The 21,529-nt window shown below is 41.9% G+C and overlaps 1 protein-coding gene across 1 annotated transcript in view; it reads right to left on the reverse strand.

Annotated features, from left to right (window-relative positions):
* Positions 1-15,851: 15,851 nt before the first annotated feature.
* cxxc4 (CXXC finger 4) overlaps positions 15,852-21,529 on the reverse strand; it is a 31,125-nt gene continuing 25,447 nt past the window's right edge. The window contains exon 3 of the mRNA XM_079656274.1: positions 15,852-17,015. Within this exon, the coding sequence (XP_079512400.1) occupies positions 16,971-17,015 (45 nt within the window). The 3' untranslated portion in view covers positions 15,852-16,970. The remainder of the gene's footprint in view (positions 17,016-21,529) is intronic.

A 21,529-nucleotide genomic window follows, 5' to 3' on the forward strand; every position in this document is an offset into this window, starting at 1 on the left:
ACCCAATGCCGTGGAACAGCCATCAGTCAAAGTGTGTTGGCGCTGCAGGTCTGGGGGCATTTACATAGATAGATGATGGAGAGATTATGGGGCACAGGGGTTATTAATCATGCTGCTGAGAAGGAGAAGAGGGACTCCTTGGTGTCACTCCTCTCTCCAGGGATGGATCTTTACCCTGGAAATATCTTTTGTGCCATTTCCCGTGTTCTATTTGCTGCCTAGCTAAACCACAGTGGTATTAGAAGTGCCCTGGAATTCAATATTGCTGCAGGAATGAAAGTATGGGCCAGAAAGTCCGCCTACAGCCACTCAGCTCCAGGGCTAGAGCTCCTGGTGAAATGTTGTAACTGCAGAATTTTAAACCAAAATATATAAGAAAAATACTTAATACATTAAAGGTGGGGTAGGTAATTTTGGAGAAACCGGCTCGAGTGCGCTAGAATTTGAAAATACACATCCGGGGAAAATCTGCCACTTCCTTACAGAGCCCCTCCTCCAACACACACGAACGCGCACATGACCAATGAGGGCAGGAGATAAGTTTGTGCACAGATGGAAGGCTGACAGGCAGGTAGGCCATCCAGTTATTTTAGCCGGGCCGGCTCAGATGATTGGTCGTGCTTTTTACAGTACTACGGCTTCCACAGATGACGTTTGTTTATGGATTTTTTGTCAAAGCACTTCAGATATTCATTGCTATCGGGATGTTAAGAGCATTCATGGAATATAACAAAAAGTGTAAGTCGAGCCGGTTTCTCAAACGTACCTACCCTACGTTTAACACTTTAATAAATAAATACAATAATATGAATACATATAAGAATAGTAATACTTGTAATATATGAAGTGCTTATCTGAGTACTCAAAGACACTTACAACAAATATAAATACATGAAAAACAAAACAAGATGCAACAAATCTGAAACGACTCAAATGGACTATTTTGTTTTCTTATGTAACATAGTGACATAGGTGCTGTAGCGAATGCAATATGGGAAAATTAAAGCACTTTTTGAACATTAAAACATGTCCGCACAGAATACAAATAAGAATCTGAACGTGAGCATTATGTCCTCTTTAACCCAATTGTTTCAGCCACCTACTCATCAACAATGCTACATTTGTATTTCGTTATGTTTTTCAATTTTTTCTATTTCGTACCATGCTCGAAAGTACACACTGTTTTTTTTTTTATCCTGTGATTTTTTCTGTATAATATTCTCCACATTTACATTCATTTTTGCGTTCAAAGGCAGATTAGTAAACACCACCATACCCCCTGCATTGCTACTGATTTGTTATTTTTATATGAAACATCTACGTTTATGGTATTTGCTCAGGAAACTGCACATAGCATGTATTATGTTGTGCTATTGTCTTTATACTATGTATCTTTAAATTCACCTGAAATCAAATGGAGAAATATTATTGAAAAACAAGCAAATACAGCTTTTTCCATCATACTAACATAGGACTTGAATTGTTCCAGATGACCAGAAGTCCTATCCCTTTGAGTAAGGGGTTTCACACAAAACAACACAAAGTAAACTCTCTCACAACTATCTCAATGGCTCTTTTAAAATGTGATCCCTGCTGCAGTTTAACATTTTATAGCAGCCAGTGTTCTGCATCTTGTATTAATTTTGAATTGTGAGTGGTTGGAGCGGGACACTGTGGGACTGGTGGATGTGATAATGGAGTAATGCACAGCGACAAGTGAAGTACTCTGCTCCTCTGGGCTGTTTGCTTTGGTAAATGTAGCCGCCATCATCTGACCCCAATGGGACCTGACACTTGGACCCTCCCTCTCCTTCCTCCTTCCTCCTCCCTCCTAACTCCTCACTCCCCATCTCCTCATCTCCTCGTCCACAGGCACACTCACCAAACATGGTGTAACCACAGTTTGATGTAGGGCTATGTAATATGGAGGAAATCAAATATCTTGATGTTTTTGCACAAATACCTTGATATCACAACAATAGCAAACAACCATGTTCATGTTTATGAGATCTTTGTTACATAATCATCAATAAGGTGGAAATCATGAATAAAAGGGTAAAAGAAAATGATCGGCTAAGAAAAGTGGTTTTCTCAGAAAAGTACTTTGGGATCATTCTGGGATAGAAGACCCATAATCTAAGAACAATCTTGTCATCCGACTTAAGTAAATATTGCTCAACAAATGGAAAATCTGCTCAAAAATGTTAGGAAACTCTGTAAATCAACCCACCATAAGAATATACACCATTGTCTCTGACCACAACCACGTCCTCAACAACCAATATGTTGCCATACAATTGTAGATACAGGGTCACATAATTAATAGGGTTGGACGCATGCCTGAAACGCCACCATTTGTTTACTTGCGTAACATAGTGACATCACTATGTAACACGTGCGCTTTTAGTGGCTATCGTTCCAACACATTGGACGTAGGCTAAAGGGCGGGACATCTCTAAGCAAATGTGACCAATCACAACAGAGCCGGCCAGCTAACCAATCAGAGCAGACTGGGCTCTGGTTTCAGACAGAAGGTGAAAAGAGGTGCTGCAGTACGGAAAACAAGAGACCTTTTTAGAACCTTAAAGCCACAGTAGGGCAAACAATACAAACATGAACCTGAAAATGTGCGTAATAGGGCCCCTTTAAAGGGTCTTGAACCTATTGTCTTTAATTGTTTTAACGTTATGTTAAAGGTCAGTTCTCTTCTTTCTTGTCTTAAGTGTTTTTCTATGTTGATGTTGCAACAAAAAAATGTATAGTCTTTTATCACAAAACCAATTTAACCTCAATATATTACCTAGCCGTCGTTTGATGTAGCGCTATGAGGCTTTTGTCAGTAATGGCAACAAGAGGTAATGAGTTCACTTGGCTATACTTGGTGGGTGGGTGTTTGGGTTGGTTAGTGCAGCAGCTGATAGATGGATGGTCTGATGATGGATAGAGAGGTCAGTGCACGGATGAAAGGACAGGTGGATAACTTGAAGGATGAGTGATACCTTGAGAGATAAGTGAATAAAAGCCTCTTTAGAAATACAGTTTGTCAGTGTCTGTTACCTTCTTTCCATTATTCCCCATTAAACACAACGGCACTGCATCAGTGTATTAAAACTATCAACTTTATTTATTTAACTTAAAGGTCCCATGTCATGGCCATTTCTACTGATCATAATTCCATTGTTGAGGTCTACTAAAATACATTTATATTGTGCAATTTTCCAAACTCACATTGGTTTCTCATACAGCATCTCTGTGTAGTATGTGTATTCACTCTCTGTCCTAAACGGCTTGTTGGAGCTCCTGCACCCCCCCCCCCCCCCCCTCCCTGTGAGCCCAGTGGCCCCAAACACACACACACCCGCAGCCTGGCTGGGAATTTGTGTGTGTGCCCAGGCTGAGTTCTGCGGTGTCTCGCTGTCTCGCCGACCCCACACCAGTGAGAGTGTCCCGCTCCTCGCATCAGCAAGCCTCGCAACGTCCCGCCGAGTGTGTGTGTGTGAGGAAGTCCGCGGATTGGTCCAAACGTAACGGCTCCGTGGATTGGTTCTTTTGGACCAATCTGCGGAGCCGTTACGTTATGTTACGTCACTGTACCCGAAATACGTCACTATACCCAAGAAGTAAACAATGGAAAGAGAAATGTCCAACGAGGCGTTCTGGGGCAGCATAGACAGGTCTTTTCTGTGTTAAGAGTTTTACTCACTACGGGTGTACTTTGAGGGTTTGTGACTCTGCAGACCGTTTACATGCAGAAAAAGCTTCATAACACACAAGGGGACGGGTAATAACCAGAAAAGCATGAGATGGGACCTTTAACGGTTCGTGAGGGTGGGATTGATAAGGACCGATGGGCCAGCTAGAGAAAGGGATCATTTAGTTTATCCTTTTAAACAGTTTTGCTTTTTTGTGGTATAATTTGAATAACTATAAATGATGCAAGACATGCATTTAGATATAAACTAAGTATAAAGTTTGATAATTATCTAAATGTTGGGAGGAATGCCTATGAATTGCACATTTTATCCCCATATATCCGACATTTTGTCACACTGCCAGTTTCTACATTAGCTTAGAACTAAAACGTTGCTTTGTTGAATCCTTATTCTCTTCATTGGCTTTGAGACATTGTCTGAACCGGTGATGGATTATTTTAAATCACGTTCTGGATTTGTTTAATGTTGTGGAACTCTGAATGGTTGTGTGGGTATGTGAAAGGCAGGAGACACCCACTGGACCTGATTCAGAGAAGAGTAAGTGTCTTCAAACCACTTTGTACTGTATCGCCTTGAATCACATAATCTCTCCTAAAATTGTTTGCATACTATTCATTGACTTTGCCAACTCTGTCGAAGAAACTGTAATTCAGTTATCCAGGGATGCAGTTCCTCCAATCCAGGTGGTGCTGCATCCCTGTACTGCAGAGGAGTTGTAGTGAGGAGGGTGGGAGGACTTAACATGCTAAACACATGACACTGGAGACAATGGTTGTCATCCTGCGTCCCTCATGCCGCTAAATGTAATCTGCTAAAACAGATTGCACGTTGGGAAAGGCAGATATTGGGATGAGGGGATACAGCACGTAGTTCAAGTTCAATTTTCAGTTTTATTGATAGAAATGTTAATCTACTGATGCTACTTAAAGACTTGAAGATGTGATTTTGATTCAAACTTGTCAAACAGTGTCTCATTCTTCATATGAGCTTTTACTTTTTGACCAGAGTCACTTTTTCATTATGGCACCAAACGTTGCAAGTTTGTGCAAACTGCAAAGGCCTATTTAGTTTTCGTTGTCCCTTCTGGTTTTAGATACGTTTACACAACTGAGGGTGTTGGTCAAACATCTGTCCTTTTCTAAATCAACAATATTACAAATGTGCTCACTGCATTATTAGGAAAAGGCGAGCATTGGATTTGGGAATAAGTCCGGGGCAACATAAAAACAAATTATCAATGTTTTCATATGAAACTTCCACCACATGCTTTAAATTGCCTTTACACAACCATACAGATATAGTTGGAAACTAAATATAATTCTTCTAAATGTACAATCTGCACATATGTTCAGTTAAAAAATCTATTTTACTAAAAACAGCGTACTTTTTTCCTGATTCAACTTAGTTGTATTCAAACGTAATCTTTAGTAGACAGAGTTATTCTAAATGTGTTTATGCCGTCACATGGCCAGCGCCCTGCAGCCGCTGACTTTGATTACCTGATTCCTCTGAGATCTGTCTGAGACTCTCGTTGCCAGGGGCGTTGACACGATGTGGAGAAATGTTGCCAGCCGTCATGAAACCCACTGCCCCAATCACTCAATCACCATGCTTACACCTCTGTGTGTGTGTTCGAATGTGTTTGTGTGTGTGTGTGTGTGTGTGTGTATACGCATGTGTGTTGAGCGAGTGGGTTACCTGTTTTGTCCTTTGGGTCTGCATGTGAAACGGAGAGTCAGGGAGACCCTAAACGCACCGTCTTCCTCATTCATCAATTACTACACCCAGGAAGGTTGTGCCTGTCAGGAGGAGCAGATGGTGTGTGTGTGTGTGTGTGTGTGTGTGTGTGTGTGTGTGTGTGTGTGTGTGTGTGTGTGTGTGTGTGTGTGTGTGTGTGTGTGTGTGTGTGTGTGTGTGTGTGTGTGTGTGTGTGTGTGTGTGTGTGTGTGTGTGTGTGTGTGTGTGTGTGTGTGCAGGGCTGTATGTTTGTGTAAGACAGTGTGAATGTGTCTCTACATATGTGGGAGACAGAGACAGGTGATAACAGAGATAGAACAGAATGGGTTAGAGATGTACAGGTGTGCGAAGGAGATATGAACAGGTGTGTTACATGGTAAGAAGTCGGGGAAAGAGGTGGCATGCTCGGCCGTCTCACTGCGCTCAGTGATGGCTACATGATATCTAATCAATCTACATCTGCTTGAAAGAGAGAGAGAGAGAGAGAAAGAGAGAGAGAGAGAGAGAGAGAGAGAGAGAGAGAGAGAGAGAGAGAGAGAGAGAGAGAGAGAGAGAGAGAGAGAGAGAGAGAGAGAGAGAGAGAGAGAGAGAGAGAGAGAGAGACGTTCTTCACTGATTGTATCCACATTACTGAAACGTGATTATCAGTAATTGTACCCCGAGACATTCGATTGGTAGACGACAACTCTACCTCACTGCACATTCACCTTTACATTTTGGGTTACCTCAATAGACTGTAAAATGCAATGCAAAAAAAATAATAGAGAGAGGAATAATCAGTAAAATGGCTTATACTTAAAGGTGGGGTAGGTATCTTTTGAGAAACCAGCTCGAGTGCGCTAGAATTAGAAAATACAAAGCCGGAAAAAATCTGCCACTTCCTTACAGAGCCCCTCCTCCAACACACACGAACGCACACATGACCAATGAGGGCACGAGATAAGTTTGTGCACAGATGGAAGGCTGACAGGCAGGTAGGCCATCCAGTTACTTTAGCCGGGCCGGCTCAGATGATTGGTCGTGCTTTTTACAGTACTACAGCTTCCACAGATGACATTTTTAATGGATTTTTGTCAAAGCACTTAAGATATTCATTGCTATCGGGATGTTAAGAGCATTCCATGGAATATAACAAAAAGTGTATCTCGAACCGGTTTCTCAAACTTACCTACCCCACCTTTAAGTTTATTATGTAAGACAACAAAGTATTTAACCATAGAAGAGATCATATTTTGTATCAAAAAATATGTCCTCGGCTCAGTAATAATAAAGAAAAAACTCACCTTTCATTGAGGATATTCAGGCAGTATCATATACTCCAGGAATGAAACACATGAGCACATACTACAGTTTAAAATAAACAGATGAGCTAACAGAAAATGCTTTCTTTTAGTACAACAGTTAAGACAGTGTTCGAATTACCCATTTGCTTTCGGGGGAGCCCTATTTTTCAGTGCACATCCAATATCAAATCATCAAATATGTCACATGCACGCTCTGTTGACTGGCGCAGCAGCGCGGATTCGATCAATTACTATAAAAACACTCTGCTACTACTACAGACGGTGTCACTACAGACGGTGTCACTACAGACGGTGTCACTACGCCGGCGGCTGTGGCCGTTGTTGAAGCCTCTTCAAGCTCTGCACCGGTAGACCTGGAGCTGTCAAACTCGACCCTAACGCCGCTTACAGCCGGCCAACTAAAAGTTGTTCCGTTCACGTTGTCAATTTTAGACTCCTTTGCTTCTTTGCTTGTGAATCCAAAAGCTGCGAGGCCTGGCTGTTTTCATTTCGCCATATTTTTTTTATTACAAAGCCAGAGTTAAAAAAATATCAATATGAACATTTCAAATACCGTACCGGCATCGTCGCCGTAACCATAGCAACGTAAGAAGCGTAAAGAATGCAGCGCCGCCATGTACAGATGGCAACACCCAGACATATGAAACAAATATGAAACAAATATTCAGAAACTGTAAAGAGCAATAATTATTATTTATTTCAATAACTTTTATTTACAGAAACTCAACATTTCTAATCTGTGTGACACAAATATGCACGATTTTTTTGGGTTCCCCCTATTTATCTCAAAGTCGGCCTTAAGGGGAGCTCCCCCCCATTTTGAACAGTGAGTTAAGATCACACACGCAATTTTATGAACATATAAATGCACCTACTGTAATCTACTTCGTAATCTTATTGCATGTAATCCATTACTTCTCAATCCTGTCTGTGTGCCTCTTTCGGAGACCGTCCTATTCTGTGTGAAGGTAAGAGGCCTGTTATTTTCCCCGTACAGCACGTACCTACAGACGGAAAAGTTTGACTCTATTTGATTGAATTTCCCCTCTGTAATGTCTGCTTTTATTATGATCGCCTTTGGGGAATTTCATCATCAAAAAAGATCTGGACATTGGTAACGATTGAAGCGACCAGCAGTTATCCACTTCATATATTCCAAATTACTTAAATTCCCCGAGGGTGCAACAAAAGCACTGAACTGAAGTGGAAGCTCGAAACATTTTCAAAACAAATGGATAACTAATGTAGCTTGTTAAATGGCCTTATAGAGGAGAAACATTAAAAAACCCACAAACAATACAGATGTTTTTTACACTTTATGATACATTTCCCCAGATGCTCTGAGACAAAACAGCCCTAGAAACTGGATTTCTTCCTCCAAACTTTGAGAACTTTGTAAATGTACTTTCCACCCGAATGTCGCTTGTGCAAATCTTGCCGCCTCCTTCAGTGGGGGTGGGGGGGGGATGTTTTTCTTCTCCTCCTGCTCTTAACTGTGTACCAGCGGTTCTAGGGCTGTCATATTGCATCAGCGCTCTGCTGATTACTTCCACCTTGTCTCCCTCGTCAGGAAATGATTCTGACACGCACTCACACCCTGCTTTCTCCGCATCAATATGCGTGCGATGGAAAAACTGCAGACAGTAAATAAATAATGAAAGAGGAGGGGAGAGGGAGGCTCGACGTGTCTCTCTCTCTCTCCGTCTCATTCTCTGTCCTCTGTGTGCGAGTGACTCAGTCTGGGAAAGTGTTGTGTGCGTTGTGTAAGAGGATGTAAGTATGTGCAAATTTACAGATGGAGATGGAAGAGAGGAATTGGGATTTATTACACAAACATTACAAATTAAGAAGGGGGTCGATCAAATGCTATGTTGGAAATTAACTAGCTACATATGTTGACTTTATCTAATTTCATTCCAAAAAAATGGAATTGAAAACCATAACAATTACTAATCAAAAGTCTTTGATAAATATTGGTTACATAGGAATGTATTTACTTTTGGTGAACAGCTTGGATGCATTATATTCAATCTGTTGCATCCTATCTTACGTCTAGACAAGCTCCATTCATTTGGAAGATGTTTTTTATTGGTTCTCTTTGAATTTGCAACTCTTGTCTGCCAATCACATCAATGGGCGTTGCATGTGAACTTCACCAAGGCGTGTGTGGCGTGTAACTGTCAGTTAAAACTGACCTTCAGTGCTGGAAGCGACACAATATTTCTCTTCTGAAATCTGGAAAAGGGCTCTAATCAAAATATACTATAGTAGAGCTTCTGTGCTGGACCCCAAAGTTGATGCTAAGGCTATCCGTTGTGTTAAGACCTATTCTGGGACCGTTATATATCGTTATAGAGTACATATCACCTACATCTTCATCGTGTCCTTATTGGTGATCTCAAGCCATATGTTCTCCTAAATATGGTAAGGTACCTGTTGCATTGTTAGTCGTACAGTATTGGGTGTTGAGAAGTGGTCGGCCCATTATTCCGGAACACCAATTCTCAAAGAAAATGTCACCTTTGACCAAAATCCCAATTGTCTGACCATCTGTTTCCTTGAAAACTTAAACCAATCATTCAAACACACAACGTACCTGCTATGGATAAAAACACATGGCTATTAATAATGCAGAATGATGGAAATATTGTTTTAATTATATTATATTATTATTTATTTATTATTATTTTTGTCATACATTTCCACTGTTGGAAATCTGTTGAAACCGAAATTATGCTTGAATAATCTGCCCACTTTAAAACATTTTACGGAAAAGTAATTAAAGGTGTTAACTTTTTGACAGAGCAACTAATTATCTGTGACCTATTACATTTCAAAGTAACCTTCCCAAAACTAATAAGAGGCATATTCAATGGTTTTAACCTTGAAATCAAAACACAAGATGCAATCATATTATTTCAATTAAAGTGACAGGTTAAGGTATAAGAGGATATTTTACTTGTCCTATTCAATATTTATTCAGTACTGTATCGTATCTAAGCGCCTCCTCGCAGGAAGGTGTTTGGATTTTCCATTTCTCAGAGCCAAGAAGTATGCCAGTAAAGTGAGGGAGCATTCTCAAAATCCCTGAAGGGATTATCACAGACTCTCTGCATATGCTGAGGACACAGAGAGGGTAAGCACATCTGATTGGCCCACTAACCCGTGGCCCACAGTGACCGTTTGTGTATTTTTTTTGTAGACTATTGGAAACAGTTTGACATTACAGAGCAGTGGCTAATTTCTGTTAATGACATGATTATTTGTTTGTCTGAATGTCATTTCAGCTTTCTCCTTTCTAGTTGATTTTATACCCAAATTTGACACTATTTTGGCTTGCTACTTTAGTGTATCACTAGAGCAGGGGTGGGGAACCTCCGGCCTCCGCGCCGTAAATGGGCCGCGAGACATTTGGTACGGCCCTTGAGGTAATTTATAAACACACGCAAAAAAAGAACAAAATTAAAGAAATCTAGACCACAAAATAATTAAATAAGTTTCTGTTTTTTCCTGGCCAAGGTCTGGGTCCTTGAACACAACACGAGCCTAACTGACAGGGGTGTAGTTCTGACGGAGCGCACCAGAACACGGCTCCGGCACTTCAGAAATTGCAGAACCCATAAGGAGCCGTACACATACCGCAGTTTCTGCGTGGCTGTGTCTTTAGTTTTAAGCCCAGTGGCAATCTGTTCATCTGTTGAACGCGCTTTCTTTAAACAACTCTCCTGTTATCTCCATCAGAACAACCTGCTGGATCCGCACCAGTCTGGTTTCAAGGCAGGTCACTCAACAGAAACTGCTCTCCTTGCTGTCTCTGACGAACTGCACACTGCTGCAGCAGCCTCCCTCTCCTCTGTCATCATCCTTCTGGACCTGTCTGCTGCATTCGACCACGGTGAACCATCAGATCCTCCTTCGCTCTCTCCAAGAACTTGGAGTTTCAGGCACTGCACTTTCCCTCCTCACCTCATACCTCAAAGACCGCACCTACAGGGTTACTTGGAGAGGGTCCGAGTCCGACCCTTGTCAATTAACTACAGGGGTCCCTCAGGGCTCTGTTCTTGGTCCCCTCCTCTTCTCCTTGTACACAAACTCGCTCGGGTCTGTCATTAGCCCGCATGGTTTTTCATACCACTGCTACGCTGACGACACCCAATTAATTCTGTCCTTTCCCCGCTCAGAGACCCAGGTCGTCGCACGTATCTCTGCTTGCCTAGCAGACATCTCTCGGTGGATGTCTGCTCATCACCTCAAGCTCAACCTTGACAAGACTGAACTGCTTTTCCTTCCGGGAAAAGATTGTCCCACTCTTGACCTAACAATCAACATCGGCCCCTCTGTTGTTTCCCCGACTCAGACTGCAAGGAATCTGGGTGTGATCCTAGATAACAAACTGTCCTTCACTGCAAACATTGCTGCTACAACCCGCTGCTGCAAATACACGCTTTACAACATCAGGAGAATACGTCCCCAGCTGACCCAGACATCAGCGCAGGTTCTGGTCCAGGCTCTCGTCATCTCACGCCTAGACTACTGCAACTCCCTCCTGGCTGGTCTACCTGCATGTGCCATCCGACCTCTGCAGCTCATCCAGAATGCAGCGGCTCGTCTGATCTTCAACCTTCCAAAATTCTCCCACACCACGCCGCTCCTCCGCTCCCTTCACTGGCTTCCAGTAACTGCTAGAATCCACTTCAAGACACTGGTACTTGCGTACCATGCTGCGAATGGATCTGGCCCTTCCTACATGGTTAAACCGTACACCCCGGCACGTGCACTCCGCTCTGCATCAGCCAAACAGCTCGCTGCATCCGCACTGCGAGGGGGACCCAAGTTCCCGTCAGCAAAAACACGTGGGTTTGCTATCCTGGCTCCAAAATGGTGGAATGAGCTCCCCATTGAAATCAGGACAGCAGAAAGCTTACACATCTTCCGGCGACGACTGAAAACTCATCTCTTTAGACTCCACTTCGAGCGATTGAATTACTAACAAAGCACTTTATATACTAATAAAGGGCTGGCTTTTCTAAAGCCAGTTGAGTAGCACTTGAAATGTTTGGCTCTATGAAACCTGATGTACTTATATGATTCTGTTTTCTTCAAGGTTGTATCTTCCTGGTCGAATGCACTTATTGTAAGTCGCTTTGGATAAAAGCGTCAGCTAAATGCAATGTAATATAATGTAATGTAATGTCATACTGATCATACAGTCAATAACTTTGTTGTTATTAGCATCTGGTTAGCTAGCTATGCTAACGAATATAAGAAGCTTTTTCTCCAACCAGTGAGGTAAAGGCACATCTTTATATGATCATTATAGTTATAAAACAAATGACAAAAAAGTTGTTATTAATAAAGAAGAATACAGTTTGAAAGGGGAGTGATTTGTAAGAAAAATGAAATCTGCTTACAGTTCTGTCTCATATGGGTGTTGACTCAAACACACCCAGTGGCGTGTTCTCCTGGAGACCAAGGGAAGCCAGGCTTCCCTGTTTTTTCGGATTGTAGTTATAATTTTTATAAATAAATAAAAACACTTCGTTTAGTTTCGGAAATTCTTAGGTTCTGTGTTGCTTCCGGGCCGTCTCTCCCACGGTCTCTCCCCCATTCTCATTGAGTATTTTACAAAGAGTGAAACAGCGCCCTCTAGATGTTATGGTGAGAACAGTAGATTGCACTCTCTGTTGCGAGAGGAGGCTAACCGAAATTGGCTTCCCTTGGTGAAAAAAAAATGTAGCGATTGACCAATCAGATGAGGCTCGCGTCATGCCCCTGCCAACCTGTGATTGGTCAGGGCCATGCCAAGGGGAGCCAGAGGCGGCTGCTTCCCTTGCCTCACAATCCAATGAAATCGCATCAACTAGAGGTGCAGTGACGCGCCCTGAAACCCGGAAGTAAGCTGCGCTCGGTTTCCCTCGACAAAAAAGCAATGGGATTTCTCCACAAGGTTTTGGAAAAAAGCTCGAAATAAGGTCAGTGGAAAACGAACCTGTTAGATAAATGCACATTTTGTTCAGTCGGATAATATCCACATGTCTACTCTACTTTTATAATTTTCTAATCATAAATCTAATCGATAGAAGATAGATAGTGTCACTGCACCACTCTCACCGCCGTTAGAAAGTAGCAAGCAACTGAAGCAAGTGCAATTATGGAGGGTGGAGATTTGGAGTATTTAATCAAAAATAATTGTTCTAAACTTCCGCTACAGCAGCAACAACAAACAAAATCTGATGACATGCCAATGCCCAAACTGGAGCTGTTTACAGCGAGGAACAAAGGAGCGAATATGACGTAAAACATTAAAGCTCTCCTGATTTAGTTTGTGAATGAATGCTTATTAGAGTTTCGGCTGGAGAGTGCGTGCGGACCTGTCGGTTAGATAGCAGGCGTGTCTAAGTCCTGCATCTGTATGATACAAATGTGTGTAAAATGATACCGGGTGATGTAATCACTCATCTGGTTACGTTATTACATTGACCACCACACCCCCGACCCAAAAGAAAGGACGTATTATTGGCTTCCCCTAATTTTTTCCCCACGCCACGCTACTGTCAACACCCATATGAAACAGAACTGTAAGCAGATTTCATTTTTGTTGAGAGATGTATCCATAGATCTCTTAATGTTGCTCTCAAAGTGCACCAGATTGATGCTTTTAACTTCAACATTTAAAAAAAAGTCTTTCCGGGGGAGCATGCCATCGGACCCCCCTAGAGGAGGTTAGGTTCCCCCCCACTTAAATAATGTCCACATGGATACTAAATACATTTGCACACATCTTGTGTCCGTATCTTTCTGTTTTGGTGGTCATGCCACAACTGTGCACGTGCATGCATGCGTGAGTCAGGGTAAGATATCTGGATTAATGTTTCATTGCACATCATGAAAGAATGGCCAAATGAATGGGCTGTGATTTTAGTCTTTTTAAGCAGGAGGTCAATAATTTGCACGGCCCTCGGAGGATGTTGAAAAAATGTAAATGGCCCTTGAGAGGAAAAAGGTTCCCCACCCCTGCACTAGAGTAATAATGAATCATCAGCTAACTCTATGTGTGTTTACACGTGTGTTAGTAAGTTAATTCTGGTTCAAGTTAAGTTCACTGCTAAAAAATATTATTAAGTACATCATATTTATCACAGATATCTCTCCGATAGGATTTCATCATTTCGTACTAATATGGGTCAACAAGAGGTTTTGTTGATATTTACTGGAAGAAGGAAATCCACATTCTTCCATCTCCAATGTTAAAGCATCTCAGACAGCAGCAAAGACACTTTCTGTGGCCTAAAAAATGAAAATACAATTCTTATTTGTCTTATTTGCTCACCTAACAATTGCGGTAATGGAATTTCAGTGTTGCAACGGCAATCACTGATATTGTTTTGGCCGCCATTTTCACACGTTTGGTGTTCCCTCCCCATCCACCAAGTAGCATGATGGCAACCAATGAGGGCTATTGTCAGCATTAATAACTCAACTTTTGAGTCACAGATCGACCACTTAAAGTCTGTGTGTTGAGTATATAAGGTGCTAAAGTTAAGGAAGTGATAAGCCTCGATTAGCCCATCAGCAGCTACTTTATCTTATATCTTGTTGGTTTCTTACAAAAATACCAATATTGCATGCTGTAACTATTTTCGTGGCCACGTGAAGTGACTTCCCGGAAGTCTATGTTTTATTATTACTGTCTTGAATTCTGGAGGTAGGCAGGCTGGGTTTGTTCCTATCTTTTTCTAAGCTATACAAAGTCAAATGGCACCAACAAATATTGTATTGAACTTGTGGAAAAAAAGCAAAAAAGGCCAATTTCCCCAAACAAATATTTACCTTATCTTTTGAGAATGATTTGAATTTAGCTTGAATTTAGTTTGAGGAAAATTGGTTTTGTCGAGAGGTCTAGTTCTTCTTAATGCGATTTCTTTTTTTTACCAAACCACATAATCTTAAACCTTAAGACCCATAAGAACTGAGGACTCATCGTATATTCAGAAAAATTAACACATCGCACATCTGTTTTGTGAGAAAGGTGTGAAGGAGGGAGGGAAAATTGCAAATAACAATATATGTTTTGCAAGTTAGACAGTGTACAGATGTTTTATTCGCAACAAATCGTATATCCCTAACACCCCGCTAACGTGCTAATGTAGTCTCGCTCGTCCTCTGTCTCTGCCTGTCTGAAGCAGGAAAACGAACGTTACCCCCGGCGCCTGAGGACTTTAAATCCCAGCTCCAGAGCGCAGAGTGGGAGGTGGGTGGGGGTGGGGGGGGGGGGAAGGATTAGAGAGAGCTGTCTGTGATGTTATTTAATCTCACCGGCCAGGGAGCGAGCGCGCCAGCATACCCCTGATGCACGTTATCAAGCTCTGATGACCAGCGAGGGGGGGGATTGGGGCGCTGCAGACGTTGCATCGCCGCAAACACGGAGCACTTGAAGTCGTCTTCCCGGCCCTAACCAGTCAGCAGCTCAATTTGGGTGATGGCGAGCGTGTTCAGTCGGGGGAGACGTCGGTCCCGGATGATTTCCTCCTTCTCCGCTCATTCTCCTCAGCATTGACACCCCCTCCCCACCTCACCTACCCAGCCAAATGTGTCCCTCCGACTGCCCCCATCTCCCTATAACTACTCCCTCCCTGAAACCCAAAGACCCGACAATCGCTCAGTTGCTCGAGCTATCTCAGGGCGCCTGTCTCGCTTCACACCCCCCACACCCACCTCCCCCTCGTCCCCCCACCACCATCCTATTCTCCCCCCTCCCCCCTCCCCCCAAGAGTATTCCAGCATGACAAACCACATGGGATTTCACTAGTCCTTTAAAGTCGGCTGCCTCTGGGAACCACTCTTCTCGGCGCAACGTTTTAGTATTCAAGGGACTACGTGACTGGGGAGGCAACTGATGCCGTTACATTCTTCCTGTCTCCTCCTGGTTGCTATTTCTGATGCTTGGCGGGAAGGACAATAGAAATCGTTTTTTTTGATCAGGTGATCCTTAATTGATCACTGATTGCTATTTTTTCCCCCTTCAATCATTGGTGGATTTATCTGGTGCCACTTCAAACATATAGCGTCAAGATGTCCTTTTACTGAAGTCATTTTTTTTTATTTTAACACATAAAAGCATCACAACAACAATATACAAATTCTTAGTAGTCTTTAAAACCAAAACACATTTACACATGCAACAATAGGGTTTAAGACAATGAGTAACTTATTGAATAATTTTGTTTTTGGAATGTGTTTACTCTGCAGGAGAAAAGTCCAGTCTACCCCTTTGCTCCAGAACAACATCTGATATGTCCAATATGTATAGAGTACTGTAATTAAGTCTAATTTGGAAGGTTTTTAAACATAACATACAATTCCTTTACTGGCATTACTCTCTACCTTTTAGACAGTTACAACCTTAAGTGAAAGAAAGAAAAAAAGGTTTGATGACCGACAAAGTTTGGTTAAAAAAACAAGTCCTTGAGAATATGACCTCCAGACAGCAGCGTGACTCATAAATGTCTGGCCCTGTCGCAATCAATTGATGCTCAATTGGATTGTAAAGAAATGCATCTCACCACACAAGACAATGTGCCCTGTTGTTCTGCAGTGAGTCCACTCAAATGAGAAAACACGTCTACAAGTTTCTGACAGAAGCACAGCTGCCGTCCTTCGTGTCATCGTTCCAGCCGGCGACGGTCTTTACATTAGCGTGGCATTCAAAATGACCGGTTTCAGAGAAATAGAAGACAAAACTATCAAGTGATCCAGTCTGATAAAAATAATTCAACAGAAATGAAAGGTTGAGGAATAATCAACAGAATAGATTATTGCTCCAGAGTTAAGTGTGTTGTATTATCATCAATCCTTGTGGCCTCTTCAGTTTTTGACGGAATCAGTATGATTGTATGATTGTCTGTTTGAGTCCTTTACATAGGATTGGCTGTAAACATACAGCCACAACACTGAAAACACATTCATAGACACCGAAAATATACATTATGATACTGTCAAAAGGTACAATAATTACACAGAAAAAGGAAATCACAGAGTTAAAACAACACCATTATGTTTTCGTTTATCTTTTCGTCAGTCCACTTTTCATCGCTCGTCCTCCTTGAAATGTGTTGGGCGTTTTGGGCTCTTTAGACCCGTCAGGCGCTTCTGGCAGAGAGTCAAGGGTCCCACCAGCCCTCCTGCAGCTGGATAAGGGCCGCCATGGCCCGTCTCTCTAAAAGAACCACCGAAAAGCTTCTCCGCTGCTGACCGGCGTCCTCTGTGGGAGACAAAACGTGAAGGAGACATTTTAATTTGCAGGTTTCCAGGCTTAACATAAACACAGACGGGAATTACTGATTTGGAAGCTTACAAATTAATATTATTGGAAAGCACATTTTGAAATTGGGACATTAGGTAAAGTTAAAACCCAGAAGGGCACTTAAAGGGGCTATAAAGCACAACCACCAATCCATGTATTTAATCAAAGACTCAAGCCAAGGTGATTACATCCACGTCCCACCCACACCCAAATGTATACAAAGAATTGGGCCATGACGCTAACAGAAGCAAAAGCCAATGATTCAGGCTTGAAATAACTTCTTTACTAATTTGGGTATGTGTCCACTAACAAACAACCCCACTATAGTTAATGAATGAAAACTACATTACAGTGACAAGAAATAAGGTCTACAAAAGGCTATCGACACCTGTTCATTACACCAACAACAACAACAACAACAACAGTCACATCACCCTCACGCTTCTTTTGGACACATGAATTCCTTTCAATGTGTAACAAACCATATTGCAGGTTTTAAGGCTGCGCAGTAATCATGTATAATAAAAACGACCATAAACACAGTTGGAAATTACAGATTTGGAAGCTAAAAAATCAATAATATTAGAAACAGAATTTTAAATAGCAGGACATTAAGTACAAGTAAAAACCCAGAAGGGCACTTAAAGCGGCAATAAAGCACAACCACCAATCCAAGTATTTCATCAAAGACTCCGCCAAGGTGATTACATCCACGTCCCACCCACACCCAAATAATCATTACGCTGGATGAAATATTCAATACAAATTCCCAAGAAGCAACAATGAGGCATTTAATTACTGCAAGCTCTAGCCGCAGTGAGGGGGAACAGTGCATCATTTCAATTTGAGCTCGCGCCAGCCCCCCCCCCCCCCCCCCAACACCTCCTCCTCTTCTCCCCTAAAAACCTCTATGCCGGAGTGACAGCCTCTCCTTACCCAAACTCATTTGGAAGTCAAAGACATAAAAATACTGGAGTCTCCCACCAATCCCCATGACCAATTAGCACATTTTTTGATTATTTTTTCACACTGTTGACAGGGGGGAAATAGTGCATAATCACAACTAAAATCACTTTAGTCTGAGTGGAGGGCAATTTGACATTTTAATACCAAGTGTCATTGGAGGCTCTTTAAAGGCATGCTGATGAGAGCTTTAGCGCCACACTCCTACACTCAGGCTTATACATATGTGACCTTATGTACAATAAACATTAATAACTGTGTACAGGAAGGGAAATGGTTTATATAAACACATAGAGACTTTCAGTGGAGTTAAATATGATCATGTAATTTTACTAATATGTTGTCTAAATTAATGATCGGAAGCATTTTTTATTTAAAAAAAGAAACACAATATGTTTTTAGTGGAACATGTATAAGGGATTCTTAAAGGGGCCCTATTGTGCTCATTTTCAGGTAAAAATGTGTATGTTGTGCCTCTAATGTGACATGTTTACATGCAACTCTTTTCACCCTCTGTCTGAAACCAGAGCCCAGTCTAGTCTGATTGATTACCTGGCCGTCTCTGTTGTGATTGGTCAAACGCTTAGAGATGTCCCGCCTTGTAGCCTATCACGTACAATGTGTGGGAACGCGAGCCAATAGAAGAACGAGTGTTACTATATATACATAGTGATGTAAAAAAATATTTCTTAGTTAGAAAACGGAATATCTGCAGTTTTACAACTTGTCAAGCAAACATTTTGAGGACCTTTTATATAGGAAACAGGTTCATAGTCCATAATGAGCAGTATTATATCTTACAACCAGAGATAACAATAAAACACAATCGATCGGTTTGATATTTGTATTTTTCTGCGTTCAATATTTGCCGTATTCTTATAATACTTATGATTATCACAGCCAAATCACTCAGCCTTAGTGTAGTTCATGATGTACGATGTATATCCAGCACTCTAGCTGTGACAATTTTATAGTTAACACATCACCAACTTAAAGTGACATTACATTTATATTTCTTTACATTAGAGGCAACTTTGGAAAGTGTAGACAGTCACACAACTACCAAATTCACAGAGAGCACTTTAGCCATTTTATATTCCTAATTTTAACAAGAGAGAAAATATTTGCAAGTTAAATGTGATTGTCAAAGTCTTTAGAAATCATTTAAACCTAAAAAATGTGAACTGGGCCAATGATGCTAAAAGAAGCGCCAGCAACGATTCATGATTTAACTGAAAACTAAGCTTTACTCATTAAGTGAGTATCAACCGATAAATAATCCCATTACAGTTAATGAATAAAAACGACTTCATATTGACGAGAAAAAAGGTCTGCAAAAGGCACCTATTTATTAAACCTCCATCAACAACAACAGTCACATCACCCTCACACTTCTTTTGGACTCATTTCTCCCAATGTGGGTAGCAAACCATTTACCACATCATTTTTTTTCACACCACATTAAGCAATTACTATTATCCTTCCAAGTGAATAATGGAGGCACCCAGAACAGCAGGATACCATCATCACCAATTTAAAGCTACGGATGAAATGAAACACCATTATGTTTTTGATGGGTCAAGACGCTCTCACAGATCTCATGTTTTTCTTCTTTGCTTAATTGCAACGAGCTGACGCCTGTGCCCTTGTTGTGTCATCGTAGCTCCATTAATTGTGTTTTCTTTTGCTTTGGGAGGCAATTAGGCTTTGATAAATACTTGTTTCATGTAATTACTGCTTCTTTTTTTAGATGTGACGGATGAGTGGCATGAAACTAAGCTGACCAATTTGACCCTAGATTTATTGTGAGTTTTTTACTCATCTGAACCCCAGGAAAACATTAAGGAGATAAGATGGATTGATACATTTGAATTTGTGTGTGTGTCCTACTCCCTCCCATAAGTGTACTGCAGCATTTAAATTCAAGTTAACATCAAAACCAAGCTACCGATTCCTTCTCACGCTATTCAACAAACATAACACAATAAATCCCATGTACTTCCACAGCTCCTTCATTTTCATTTTTTATTAGGATAATAATAAGGGTCATAGTTCCCTCTCCAATATCTATTTTATATCACAGTGAAAAAATCTTCTTCAAACTGTTATATTTAATCAAGTTTCACAAATCTTTTTAAAAGATTGCATTTGAACATACCCTCAACTGGTTGCTAACAGCTACCGTTAACTAGCTCTCCTGCTGATTTCAAAACAGATGTGTTGTTTACAATGTAGCATTATTAATAAAAAAGAGTAGTGCTTGCCCTTGGACACGTCAATAGTTAGTGTAATACGTCCAATCAACATGTTCTATCGGCCGCAGAAGGACTAGCACTGACAGTCCCAACAGTAGTACCTGTGGTGCTGTAGATAAACAGGTATCGTGACATTTTCCGAATTTTGGCATTAACTTGATACCGAAGTATTGTTCTGGTCCCTAATCCCTAACAAGCATGTAATTGTCCGAATTCTGTGGATAAGGCGTGCACATCCACATTGGATACGGCACATCCACAGGGGCACTTTCAGCTCCGCTCTCCTGGTTTAGAACACGATGCTCTAAAAGCTGAGGCAAAGAGGAGAGACAGGGGCGGTGAGAATGTTTATCTTGATCCATATTCTCACATTGATCAGTCCCTGGTGGAAGTGCGGCTCGCCGGAGACAATAATGGCCCTGATCTGGGCACTCGGCATGTCTCTGTTTTGTTAAGTTCCTGCGTTATCGATCCAGTGGGGCTCTTGAGTGCTGCTTGGATTCACTCCCAGGCCCCCTCGCCTCGGCACACTGCAGTGACCATGCACAAAGAAGGCTCAATTAGCACAGCTCTGCTCCCCCACCTGCATGCGCCTTCAAAAGCACTCCATCAACCGCCGGGGAGAGTGAGGGAGAAAAGACAGAAGCATACAGAAAAACAGGGAGAGGGAAAGACAGACGAGGGATAAAAGGGAGGAGGAAATGTGGGGAGGAGGTAAGGGTTGATAGTGTTACACCAGGGAGCGACACCAAGGTTTCACCTCAAATCAAGACGCCGTGGCAGCAGCTCAGCCTCACGTCAACGCCGCTGCAGCAGAGCGTACATAACAACCTGGCTACAACGACACACCGAGGGGAAGACAATTTCCCGCTCTGGCAATGAATGCACACGATCGAGTATTGGGCTGACTGAAGGAGGAGGAAGAGATTTCTCCAGACCTCAAATTAACCCCACCACACCACCACCGCAGCAGCAGCAGCAGGCAGTGTATTTTAAGTGTCTGCCGGTGGGTTTTGGTGATAACGACACAGTAAAACTGACATGTGGCGGAATAATTCTCTGCTGATTCTGGCGAGGCAGTGTGAAGGGCTCTGGGCAGCCATGACACCCTGTGATCCTAACTGAACCTGGCAGGTGCAGTTAATGCTGAAGCCACGTCGAGAGATTGAGACGAGGTGGGAGAAAGACTGCGTCAACGGGACGTTAAATCAGAGTCAAACCGACCGGACTAAAGCAGTTTCTGTTAAAACTGCT

The sequence above is a fragment of the Notothenia rossii genome (assembly GCF_949606895.1).
Source record: "Notothenia rossii genome assembly, chromosome: 1".
NCBI classification, from domain to species: Eukaryota; Metazoa; Chordata; class Actinopteri; order Perciformes; family Nototheniidae; genus Notothenia; species Notothenia rossii.